The 12,723-nt window shown below is 37.0% G+C and overlaps 1 protein-coding gene and 1 pseudogene across 1 annotated transcript; one reads left to right on the forward strand and one right to left on the reverse strand.

The window, feature by feature from the left end:
• The first annotated feature begins 7,661 nt into the window (after positions 1-7,661).
• Positions 7,662-12,723, forward strand: LOC119987573 (annotated as a pseudogene).
• On the reverse strand, positions 12,311-12,640 carry LOC119987574 (non-specific lipid-transfer protein D, cotyledon-specific isoform-like). The gene has a single exon (XM_038832515.1). It carries the CDS (start codon positions 12,604-12,606, stop codon positions 12,343-12,345), a length of 264 nt encoding a protein of 87 aa, XP_038688443.1. The 5' UTR covers positions 12,607-12,640; the 3' UTR covers positions 12,311-12,342.

Here is a 12,723-nt window from a genome sequence, read left to right on the forward strand (position 1 = left end):
TAAATCTAACTTTTGTAGTGCAAAATTGATAGTACCTATATATTTACATAAATTTTGCGTATTTTGATCCTATATAAAGAAATTTGGCAAAGCGTGTGACCAAAATTTAGGAAGGCACTTAGAATAAAATTCTCACTTTGGATCACTTGTACAGAAAAGGGTAGCACTCAGCAAATAGATGCTTCCTTTTAAAGAGGATACATAAACTGTTAGCCATCTTCTCCTTCGCTGTAGGTGGCCAAGGCTTGAGATTTATATGGGATATTACAGGTACTAGGGCTTGCATGTGATGTAAGAATAGTTGAAATTTTCTAATAGTTGAGAGGCTTGTAGCTTTTTAGGCTGAATGAATTCTTGTCCAGTTACTAGGCTGGTTGAAGTTTTGAAATCCTTGAGTTTCACGGTTGATTAGCTACGAGTCTATTAAGTAATAGAAAACTCCAATCCAAATACTTCATTCGTTCAAACCAATAATGCATGGAAATGAATAGGTGTCATAGACTTCCCTGGTATAATAGTTAAATCTCTCATTGGTTGCTGCATCACCACATGTCAAGGTGGAAGAAAACCAAGATGGAAGTTGTTGAACTAGATTTATATCCACATTACATCTAACATTGATTAATCATGCATGGGTGTTTTACTTTTACACTGCATGTTCTCTTATTCTATCCAAAACATATATAATCTCTGATACCTATAGGCTATGGTTGAAAGGAATTATAAAAAGACTGAAATGGTTAGGATTGGTGACATAAATAATTACCTCAATTCCTTAAATGGCCTACTTAGTCCTTGATGTCTTGCATATAATTGAATCAGGTAGGCACTTCTATAATGCCTATGCTTATTATCAGTCAGATTAGTTTGCAGCTACATGTCTGTGTTTATTTTCTGTTAACAGTTTCAATAGCAGTATCAGTGGGGGTATATTGTGCTCTTGCTCGCCACAAGGTAAAGTTGGCAATGTTGTTAAAGATTTGAGTTGAAATTGCTCAGTTTGGAGGTGTTTCTATTGAAAGTATTTAAATAAAGTTTTTCTTGAAAATAGAGCATAGGAGTTGATCATTCTTTGATGAGTTCCTAGATGGAAGTACCTTCCTGAAATGTTTGTCAGTTGACATCTAAAGTATTTAAATATCTCTTGAGGCTGATAGTTACATTGAGAAAATTTACCTCCATGTTTTCTTTGAGTGAATATCTGCCACTGTTTGTTATATTGGAGTTGATAGATGAAAAATATTCTTGCAGTAAAGTTCGGACTCATGAGGAGATATATATTGACTATATATAGAGATTAAACCTGGTTGCAAGAAGGGCACAAAGATTACATTCCCTGGGAAGGGTAATGTTGAGCATGATGTTATTCCAACATATGTTATTTTTGTGGTGGATGAGAAACCACATGCACTTTATAAGAGGGATGGAAATGATCTACTAGCTGGTTAACCAGAAGATAACACTGCTTGAGGCCCTGATAAGAAAGAGCCTTGACCTAACTACCCTGGATGGGAGGAATCTCATGATCCCGTTGACAGATATCATCAAACCTCTTATAGGGGTATTCAATTTTTTTACATCCTCAACATACGTAATCCTTAATCATTGTTCAAGGAGTTCACCTCTTATAGGGGTATTCAATTTTTTTATAGCCTTTCCCACAGCGAAATCCTTAGTAAATGGGCTTGATACTACAATATATAAAAGAAATCCTTTTAGAACATATGTAAGCTTGGTGTTAGATTCTTCACTATAAAATCCAAAAGTACAGCTATTAATTTCTTTCAATTAAAAGAACCACACTACGTAGATCTAATCTAATAGCAGTATAATGACAAATGGAAAATGCTAATACAAAAGCCTACCTAGTCATTCTCATGCCACAAATGACATATTTAACATTAAGATATCAATCTATCCTAAGCGCACATTTTTGAACTGAAAGTTGAGCCCTTTATTTACTCTACCACTAAATCCAAGGCGTGCAGGAGTTCTAATATTGTTTCTCTAGCTTTGATTTTCGTATCCGAATATGTTATTTTGTATCGATTCTGAAATCCTTCATTCTGCTATCCATGTGTACCCTTCCATATTCGGTTTCATCAATATCTTGATTCACGCCTACGAGTCATTAGTGGACATGCCTCTTATGATTCGCCCATTCAGTTAGATTTGTAAGAACATTGGATACGTTTGGATGGGTGAGACTATTTCTAAACGTTGTAGGTTAATTTGGTAAATATTTGAACTTGGATGGAATTATGGGTTTGATGGAGGTAATTAATGTGAAATTTTAGAAGTTAAAATGAATCTATGAACCTCGAATGGGAGTAAGTTTGTTGGTGATTGAAGAATTTGGTATTTTGAGGTAGTATGTAAATTTTGGTATGGGTGCATGTTTGCTTCTGAACGATGGATTTGATATTAAAATTTTTGATTGGTTTCGATTGCATTTGCTGATCTAATTTTGGTATGGGTGCGATACAAGTGTTGGTGTTTTCGACATTTTGATGGAAATTTTGTGTTCCTATTAAGGAACATCTTTGAAATGGGTGTTATTCATAAGTTTGTGTCGTTATACCTCATGATTGGTGGCTTTTGACCTCCATTGTTGTTGGGAACAATGTATGGGTCTTGTAATTATTCTTGAAAGGAAAAAAAAGGGGATGTTGGATATATATGTTCAAGTGATTACAAAAGCATGTTGATTGAACTCTTTGATCTATTATGTCCATGAGAAATCCTAGACCTATATGTCCTACCCGTAATGTATGGGAATTCAAGACTTATATTTTATTAGTTTAGTTGTGCTTAAATGATATTAATTTATTGAACTAACATGGACTAACATTATAAGAAACCCTGACAAAGCTTACATAGCATGTCTTGAGTTTAATTGTGTGTAGGATGATCGAATTGACCAAGTATCAATATGATGACATTAACCAAGCTCATATGAATGATTATCATGGTCAAACATGATTAACAAAGTCAAATTTATGGTCAAAGATGGTCAAAGTATGTCAAAGATGTCTTCGAGCTTAATTGGGAGACCAATTGAAAAGGAATTGACTTTTTGGTCAAAGTCAACATGATGGCTGATGTGGCAGTGATGACATGACAAATGAGACAAGTCAAACTTTGTTGCAATTGGACTAGAAGACTTGGGAGCCTAAGAGAAAAGCAAAAGAAGAGATAAAATCAAAGGGGGACAAAAAGTACAATATCACCTCACCTTTTATCTCTCTTCACATGTTGGAACTTGGAAGCTTTATTTCAAAAGCCAACCTTCCCCCTAAAGCTTCCTTAATTCAATGCTCCACATTTGTCACACCAAAATATTCATTCTTGATCCATTGGTGAAAGATTAAACATTGCACTCCACTTTCTCTACACTTCATCCAATGGCCTACATTAAACTTTCTCCATCTAATGGCCTAGGTTGCTCAAGTCAAGAGATACTTTTCAAAGACAAAATTTTCTCTCTCTCACCTCTCTCTTAGTCTCAAACGTCCATATTAAATCAAAGGCCAAGATTTCTCATTCTTGATCCAATGGCTACAATCACTTGAGACTGTACCTCACATTTGACAAAAAGGTAACCCTAACTTCTCTTTCTCTAAGCTTTGGCCAAAACATACAAGCTTCATCCTCTCAAGTTGTTCTTCATCTTCAAGCTTCAATTCTTCCTATATTTGATCCTTGAGAGCATTCTAGCCAAAGCCTAAGCTATATTGTCAATGTTGAGTTATTCCTTATTCTCTACATCTTTCTTACTCAAGAAACTATATTTCTCAAACCCTTGAACTTGGATTTTGAAAATTCATTAAAGGTTTTTTTCTCCACTCCTTTCACATATTCAAGCCTTACTTCATACAAGTTCACTTGTTGACATCCCTTGCAAATCAAAATCCTAGCGACAAGAAAATTCAAATCTGAATTTCTACTCCTCATTTCCTATATTCAGTTTTTTCTAGATCTTCATGGAGCCTAAACACTTTCCTATCTAGCTACCTAAAGAGATACCTTGAGCCTAAACACTACCCTTACACCCGGCTACCTTAAAGACACTCAAAAGAGAGGGTTTAGTTGAGATGAGTTTTCGGACTGCTAAAACCGAGTTGTTGATGGAGTTAGTTTGGTGAGCTAGAAACCACACATTGGGTTGTAAAATTTTGGTATTTGTCTTGTAAAAATACCAAGCTTCTTGGTTAGCTTTAAAACTAAGTGTGAGGAGTTGTGCTTGACTCCTTTAAACAAGCATAGTGGAAATTCCCAAGTGGGACTTGGGGAGTGGAGTAGTGATGTAATATTTCTCGTAAGTGTACAATAGTCTACGTATAACACAGTGTATACAAGTACAAGGTCGATCCCACGGAGACAAGTTAATTTAATTGTTGTACCGAACTTAATGAATGAATTGAATGAAAATAAGATAATAGGAGAATGATTGATGTAAGTAACCTAAACTAACAAAGAAGCAAAATTCAGAATTTTGTCACCGAGATGTGAGAAGCTTAGGGTAATGATTTCACCTAGCAATCATATCACAAGCATTCAATTAATTAACACATAATTGTGGTCCCAATTCAAGGGTTGATTCTTTCTTAAATATGTTGGTTCGTTCGTTCGCGGTGTCAACAAATTTTATTAACAATGGATTAATCCTGTTTGCTTCGTAATCGTTAACCCAAGGCTAATAACTCATTACGATCTAAAGAACTATAACAACCAATCAATCCCCTAAACATTGTTCATGACAATCGACAATTGATTTCTTTAATTTCGGTTCCACTAAGACATGTGAATTCGGTTCGTTCCTTAGTCCTAGCTAGATGAGCCTAATTGAGCATTCAATTGGTGATCAAGCAATCAAACAAACAATAGACTATAAGCATGGAAATTAAAGACAAGAATCCTGAACCAAAATTATGCATTCATTGAAATTGAAATATTTGCAATATTCATACTAGGCTACATCAAGCCCTAACAAAAAGAGATTTAGCTACTAATGCTACACGAACACAAGAAAACTAAATATGAAAAAGTCATGAACCAAGAACAAGAATAAAGAGAAAAACTAGATAGAAGAACGAGAACAAAAGCTATAGAATATGAGGCTCTCCAATTCTCTCCTCTTGTGCAGCAGTGACTCTCCAATTTATATTGCATGGGGACTTCCTTCAATTGCAAACCAATTATGATTCATTCTTTGATTTCCTTCAATTCTGTTTATTTCTTTTACATGCCATGCAAGTCTTCTCCTTTTGTTAAGACTCAAAATACCACATCGGTTGGGACAATCCCAACCGAGTGGCTAATAAGGGCAAAACCCACCTTCAACACATAACTAGGCCTTTTCCCTAGTTTGGTGAGTTGCGCTTAGCCCATTTGCTAGACTAGGGAGGAACAAACCCGTGCGGGCCCGATGTATCCACGAGAACCGGACAACCCAAAGCGGACAATATAGTTTCTGTGGATGGGGGTGAAGATTTCTGATATGGTATCGGAGTAATTCGATCCTATTGGACGTAGCCTCTACTCCACTTGTTGAGTCTGGCATAACCCAGCCCACAAGTGTGGGGGAGTGTTAAGACTCAAAATACCACATCGGTTGGGACAATCCCAATTGAGTGGTTAATAAGGACAAAGCCCACCTTCAACACATAACTAGGTATTTTCCCTAGTGTGGTGAGTTGGGCTTAGCCCACTTGCTAGACTAGGGAGGAACAAACCCATGCAGACTCGATGTATCCACGAGAACTGAACAATCCAAAGCGGACAATATAGTTTGTGTGGATGGGGGTGTGAATTTCTGATACCTTTTACGTCTCTAGTCACACGGTCACATAGTTTCTCTCTTTACTGCTTTCCTATTTCTCCACTTGACTTTGATTTCCTTCAATAGTAATGCCACATTTCCTTGCTTAATTTGTCTTCTTTTGATTTCCTTCTTTTTAGGACACCTTACAAAACCCTATTTTATTGTTTAACTAGGATTGGACTTGAAATAATCCTTGAACTTGTGGGGTTCTCCGGTGGGCTTAAATCATAGGTCCAAGAAATTCTTTTTTTCACCATTTTGTGCGATTAACCTACAAATCAAACCAAAGATAAATTATGCAATAATCATGTCCATTCCTACAAAATAAATATAAAGTGAGGTATAAAAATAGATAGAATATCATACGATCAAGTAGGCTTGGGTTAAGCCGAACCACTATAAATCCTTTGTGCGGTTTTCTTTCATGCAATTTCAATTAGCATATCATATTTGTATCACATGCATTGAAATTGATTATTTAGGTTGCTAGAATCAAGTTTGTGCATATTTTGTCAAATCTGAATTTTCATTAGGTATACTCATGTTTGATGTGTTTATATCCATACTTGATTGATTCTTGATTCTAGGGTTACTTATCTAGTTTGTTTAACTACTTGATCTTATTTGCTTATATATTGATTTAAATCCTTTGTACATTCTTGGACTGAATTATATACATTAATATTCATATTGTTGTGACCCATATGTTTTAGTTCGAGTCCATACTATACTAGATGACTTACGGTCACCAAGAATACACATTGGTGCTCAAGGCCCAACATGGGACTTAACTATCAATTAGAGCCTATTTGTATTATCGTGATCATATTGGATGTGCTTTATTATCACACATCAAATCCGTCCAATATGCATGCCATTATATTAACTTGATAGTCTTGGTGGATTTGTGCTCTTGAGAAATTCCATCATTGTGAACTAAGTGTGTTAGAATCAAGCCCTACAATATTAGTCATGTAAAACAAAGCCACCATAGCACCACCTTGTGCTTCTCGGTCTACTTAGGGATTTCATTCTAGATTAGAGTTTGTTCATTGTGATATCAAGTTGGTTATGATAATTAATTGATTGTAATGCATGTCCTCATTGTCTACGACTATGATCAAAGCGATTAAATAACTTCCGCTAGGGTGAATACAAAAAGAGTCTGAGAAGTGGACACTTAGACTAAAAGTAGAGAAAATACACAATTCATCACCCTCTTGTGTTGCCATTAGATCCTACAGAGGAAAGATTAGAGAGATTATATTTTGACAATTCCAGTTATGCTTAGTGGAGATTTCTACTTTGTAGCTAACCTGAAATTTCCCATATATCATTTTCCCATCAGAAAATGGGTTAATGGGCCGGATCTGGGTCGTTCAATTGGGCCGAGAAACTATCGTCACTAAAACTATCGTGCGTGTCGTGAGTTTGAAAAGTCACTCCGTAGTTGGGGTGGCTGGGACCTGCTGTAAATTTTTTACAGCAGGTCCCGCTGTAATGAATCTAAAGGGACTAAAATTTTTTTTTTTTTTAAAAAAAATTATGGATGTGTTTTGATCAGGTTTACGAGTGTAATGGTATATTTTTTGTCTCATACAAAAATCAAATTGAACATGAAAAAGAGATGAAAATTGTGAACCATTGAATATAAACCCGTAACATTATATGTCTATCTTGTGATGAATTTGATTTTTGTTTCGGATGAAAATTATACCGTTAGATTCGTAAACACGATCAAAATACATTCATAATTTTATTTTATTTTTAAAAAAATTTTAAATACTTCTTATTTATTAAAGTGGAGTCTGCTGTAAAAAAAATCCCCGTAGTTGGAACTCACAACGCGCCTCCCCGTGTTTTTCTTGGCCACCAAATAACCGCCGCATTCCCATTTCGCTGGCCGCCACCGCCTATAGACTCCATACACATACGAATAGACTCGATAGAGACGAGAGAGGGAGATAGAGAGTGAGGGGGTGGTATGGGGGCTGATTACTACAACATATTGAAAGTGAACAGGAATGCGAGCGAGGATGATCTGAAGAAAGCCTACAAGAGACTCGCCATGATATGGCACCCTGACAAGAACCCTTCTGCCAAGAGAAGCGAGGCCGAAGCCAAGTTCAAGCAAATCTCTTAGGCTTATGACGTCCTTAGCGACCCCCAGAAGCGCCAGATCTACGACCTCTACGGCGAGGAGGGTTTGAAGTCCGGTCAGGCCTCTCCGTCGCCGGCTTCTTCTGCTTCCTCCTCCAACCGCGAAAACTATTATCATCGCCAGCATCAGCACCCGAACCCCTCTTTCAGGTTCAACCCCAGGGACGCTCATGATATCTACAAGGAGCTTTTTGGATCAGAGAAGGAGGGGAAATCTGGTAGTCGGAATAATGTAGCCTTGAAGAAGGCTCTTCTGGTTGAGAATGTACTGCCCTGCAGCAGCTTGGAGTAACTGTGCAAAGGTGTGAAGAAGAAGATGCGAATTTCAGGGATATCTACAATGCTTCTGGGTATGTTCATTTCTTTTGTTTTCTTTTCACTTTTCTTTACATATTTATATAATATAAGGAGTTCTAGGAGTTCTGCTTCTGTTTTAGTTAGGTTTTTAAGGGATGGAGGTGGGTGTAATAAAGAAACTGTGTTAATGAATCTGTAGAGCAAGGATATTGGCAGAGATCTTAATATGTTATTAATTGAATAGGTTTCTCACATTAGAAGACTATGGCTATGTGGAGTAAAGCCATTAGGCCAAGGTTTTAAGAAAAAAGAAGGGTGCAAGTGACTACTGTTTTGGGGTAGTATCCACTGCTGCAAATTGTGCTCTAGGTAACCTGAGATGTGTATCCAATCAAATGATTTAGGACGGATTTAGAGAATCAGACCTTCGGGTGTTTATGTTGAATTTTGAGGGTTGAAAGAAATGAGGATTGCTTAAAATTTATTTAGGTTCCTGAAGTGGAAAACATATCTGGCAGTGACGAAAACATGCAATTTTCACGAATTTTGGTGTCGAAAAGGCTATAACACGGTATGGAGATTAAGGGGAATATAAGGGTGTGGTGTGAGATGAAAGTTTGGATGTAAAAGAGAGGAAGAAGAAGTTATGGTTGTCCCATTACTGTGAACCTTGAGTGGTGACCTGAGACACTATAGCAAGAAAGGAAGAAAAGAGTAGCATGCATGCATGCATGCAAATAATTAAATCGACGTAGGAATTTTTCCTGGTTCACTTAGGGATTGACTTCAAGGCCCTCGTTTGAAAGGTCGCGAGGGCAAAATTTAGAAAATCTGACCTACAAGTGTTTTTGGGTGAATTTTTGCGGATTTTGGTGAAAAAGCCTAGAAAATGCTATGGAGATTAAAGGGGAGTATTAGGAGTAGTGTCACAAAAAAATTGGATGCAAAAGAGAGAAGAGGTTATGGTTGCCTTTTCTTTGAGTTGAACAGTAAACCAGGATACTGCTGCAAGCATAAATGGAATAAATGAGTAGAAAGCATGCGCCAATTAAATAAGTAATTAATTTGGGAAACAGATTAAAAAAAGATATGTTGACTTTAAAATGACTAATTAAAGACTCAACAATAAGACTCAAACCGAGATTACTATACTAAAGACTATTTCAGGAAAAATATAAATTACAATTTTCACCGATTGTAAGAATTTATATAAATCCCAAAATTAATAAATCTAACTTTTGCATAGATTCAAGCTTCCCAGCTTCCATACTGCAGCATCAAATCAACATACTTCATGCATGTCTTGTTTGTAAAAGCATTAATCATAAGTACGGAGTTGGTATGTGAAATAATCAGATCATACAACTACCATCTCCCACAAATGAAGCAATTAGGAAAGAGTCAATATTTTTTTTGCTCATCCTAACCAGTTAGACGCTATTCCTGATACTTAAACCACCTGAAAAAATGTTCTAATCCATGAAAATTAAGGCCGGTACCGGCAAAATTATATTTTACTAATGCAGCTGGCCGAGCTGGTTGGCTCCAGTATTGCCAGGCAGTAAGTTAACACAGCTGCTCACATTAAATTGGGGCGCATAACCAGCTTTTCACTGCTAGAGCTTATACAGTGCAACATTGACAGTGCCTGTATATTTACATAAATTTTAGGTAATTTGTTCCTACATAAAGAAATTTAGGAATATTCTAATCCATGAAAATTAAGGCTAGTACAACAAAAATTACAATTTACTAATGCAGCTGGCCGAGCTGGTTGGCTATAGTATTGCCAGGCAGTAAGTTTACACGGCTGCTCACATTAAATTTGGGCGCATAACCAGCTTTTCACTGCTAGAGCTTATACAGTGCAAAATTGACAGTGCCTGTATATTTACATAAATTTTAGGTAATTTGTTCCTACATAAAGAAATTTAGCAATGTTCTAATCGATGAAAATTAAGGCCAGTACCGACAAAATTACAATTTTCTAATGCAGTTGGCCGAGCTGGGTGGCTCTAGTATTGCCAGGCAGTAAGTTAACACAGCTGCAAACATTAAATTGGGGCGCACAACCAGCTTTTCACTGCTAGAGCTTATGCAGTGCAAAATTGACAGTGCCTGTATATTTACATAAATTTTAGGTAATTTGTTCCTACATAAAGAAATTTATCAATGTTCTAATCGATGAAAATTAAGGCCAGTATCGGCAAAATTACAATTTTCTAATGCAGCTGGCCGAGCTGGGTGGCTCTAGTATTGCCAGGCAGTACGTTAACACAGCTGCAAACATTAAATTGGGGCGCATAACCAGCTTTTCATTGCTAGAGCTTATGCAGTGCAAAATTGACAGTGCTTGTATATTTACATAAATTTTACGTACTTTGTTCCTACATAAACGAAATTTAGTAAAATTTAGCAAAACTGCAAATCCAGATACTTGACTCGGTTCAAGCCTAGTAATTCGTGGAAATGAATAGGTGTCATAGACTTCCCTAATGTAACAGTGAAATCTCGCATCTGGTTGATGCATCACCACACTATCCACATATTAAAGCTTAAAGGTGCATTCTTTTGAGCCACATTACATATAGCATTGATTAATCATACATGGGTGTTTTACACCGCATGTTCTCCTATTCTATCCAAGACATATAGTCTTTGATACCTGTAGGCTATGGTTGAAAGGAATTATAAAAAGAATGAAATGGTTAGGATTGTTGTCAAACAATTACGTCAATTCCTTAAAGGGCCTACTTAGTCCTTGATGCCTTGCATATAATTGAGTCAGGTAGGCACTTCTATAATGCCTATGCTTATTATCATTCAGATTAGTTTGGAGCTACGTGTTTGTGTTTGTTATCTGTTAACAGTTTCAATAGCAGTATCAGTGGGGTATATTGTGCTCCTGCTCAGCAGCAAGGTAAAGTTGGCACTGCTGCTCAAGGTTTGAGTTGAAATTACTCAGTTTGAAGGTGTTTCTGCTGAAAGTATTTAAATAAAGATTTCCTTGCAAAATAGAGCATAGGAGTCAGATTGTTCTTTGATGAGTTCCAAGATGGAAGTACCTTCCTGAAATGATTGTCAGTTGACGTCTAAAATGCCTTAAGAATATTTCTTTGTTTCACGGTAACTAACTTCTTTGCAATCCTATATCTTGACTGATAGTTACATTGGGAGAATTTATCTCCATGTTTTTGCTGCTTATGCATTATTTGTTCTCTTCTGCTTATAGTTACAAGCTGACCTGTTGACTTATGAGTGAATTGCTTTGCATTGTAAGGCAAATTGGAGTGAAAATTTTCTTTTTTGGTAGTTGGATTTCCTTTCTAGCGTTATGGACTTGGCCAAATTTGTTTGAAAAACAATAGTTACATTTTAATGATACGGGCATATTATGTCATTACTTTGCATCGATTTTATTTTTTAGTTTGTTCTGTTTTTACTAACTTTGAGTGAATATCTGCCACGCATTTGTTATTGGAGTTGATAGATGAAAAATATTCTTGCAGTAAAGTTCAGACTCTTGAGGAGATATTGACCATTGAGATTAAACCTGGTTGGAAGAAGGGCACAAAGATTACATTCCCTGAGAAGGGTAATGTCGAGCCTGGTGTTATTCCAGCAGATGTTATTTTTGTAGTGGATGAGAAACCACATGCACTTTATAAGAGGGATGGAAATGATCTACTGGTTAACCAGGAGATAACACTGCTTGAGGCCCTGACAGGAAAGAGCCTAGACCTAACCACCCTGGATGGGAGGAATCTCATGGTCCCGTTGACAGATATTATCAAACCTGGTGCTGAGGTGGTTGTCCCAGATGAAGGAATGCCGAACTCAAAAGAACGAGGGAAGAAAGGAAACTTGAGAATCAAAATTGACGCAAGGTACCCATCAAGACTTACCTTGGATCAGAAATTTGAGAGTTAAGTCGAGTTTTGGGAGGTGTTTCTTGATGATTACCTTTTTAGTTGGAGGACTGACGGAATTTAACATTGGTAGTTGCCAATGAAGAGCAAGGATTTTACAGCGCCGTTCAAGAATTTTTGTTCAACAAGGCGTCATCCAGTTACAGCACCCTTCAAGCATCGGCCAATCGCCTTCTTATCGTCGATAGGTTTAACCATTTGAGCAAGCTGTTGGAGTCCGCTGCAACAAGCAGGAGACGGCATCGTGTCCTTCCCCATCGCAAAACCAACATACCCAGCAGCCTTGGCCTCCACCGTGATGCAGGGTACAGCCGACGCAGCCTCATTGATGTAATTGCCAATGAAGGGCAAAAATGAGAGAAGGAAAAGCATGGAAAGGAAAATGTTATCCTTCATGGTGGAGTAAATAAAACTATTAACGTTGTAATGTTAAAATGAAGTACTGCTTTTGTAAGTGTCGTTACAAGTGTGTGGAATTGGGTTTTGGTTATAATTAAAGGGTGTATATAGAGA

This window comes from Tripterygium wilfordii, chromosome 20 (assembly GCF_013401445.1).
Source record: "Tripterygium wilfordii isolate XIE 37 chromosome 20, ASM1340144v1, whole genome shotgun sequence".
Taxonomy (NCBI): domain Eukaryota; kingdom Viridiplantae; phylum Streptophyta; class Magnoliopsida; order Celastrales; family Celastraceae; genus Tripterygium; species Tripterygium wilfordii.

Bases quoted from the DNA above. Each gene is read 5' to 3' on its own strand.
- LOC119987574 (XM_038832515.1), bottom strand. From the start codon at position 12,606: ATGAAGGATAACATTTTCCTTTCCATGCTTTTCCTTCTCTCATTTTTG.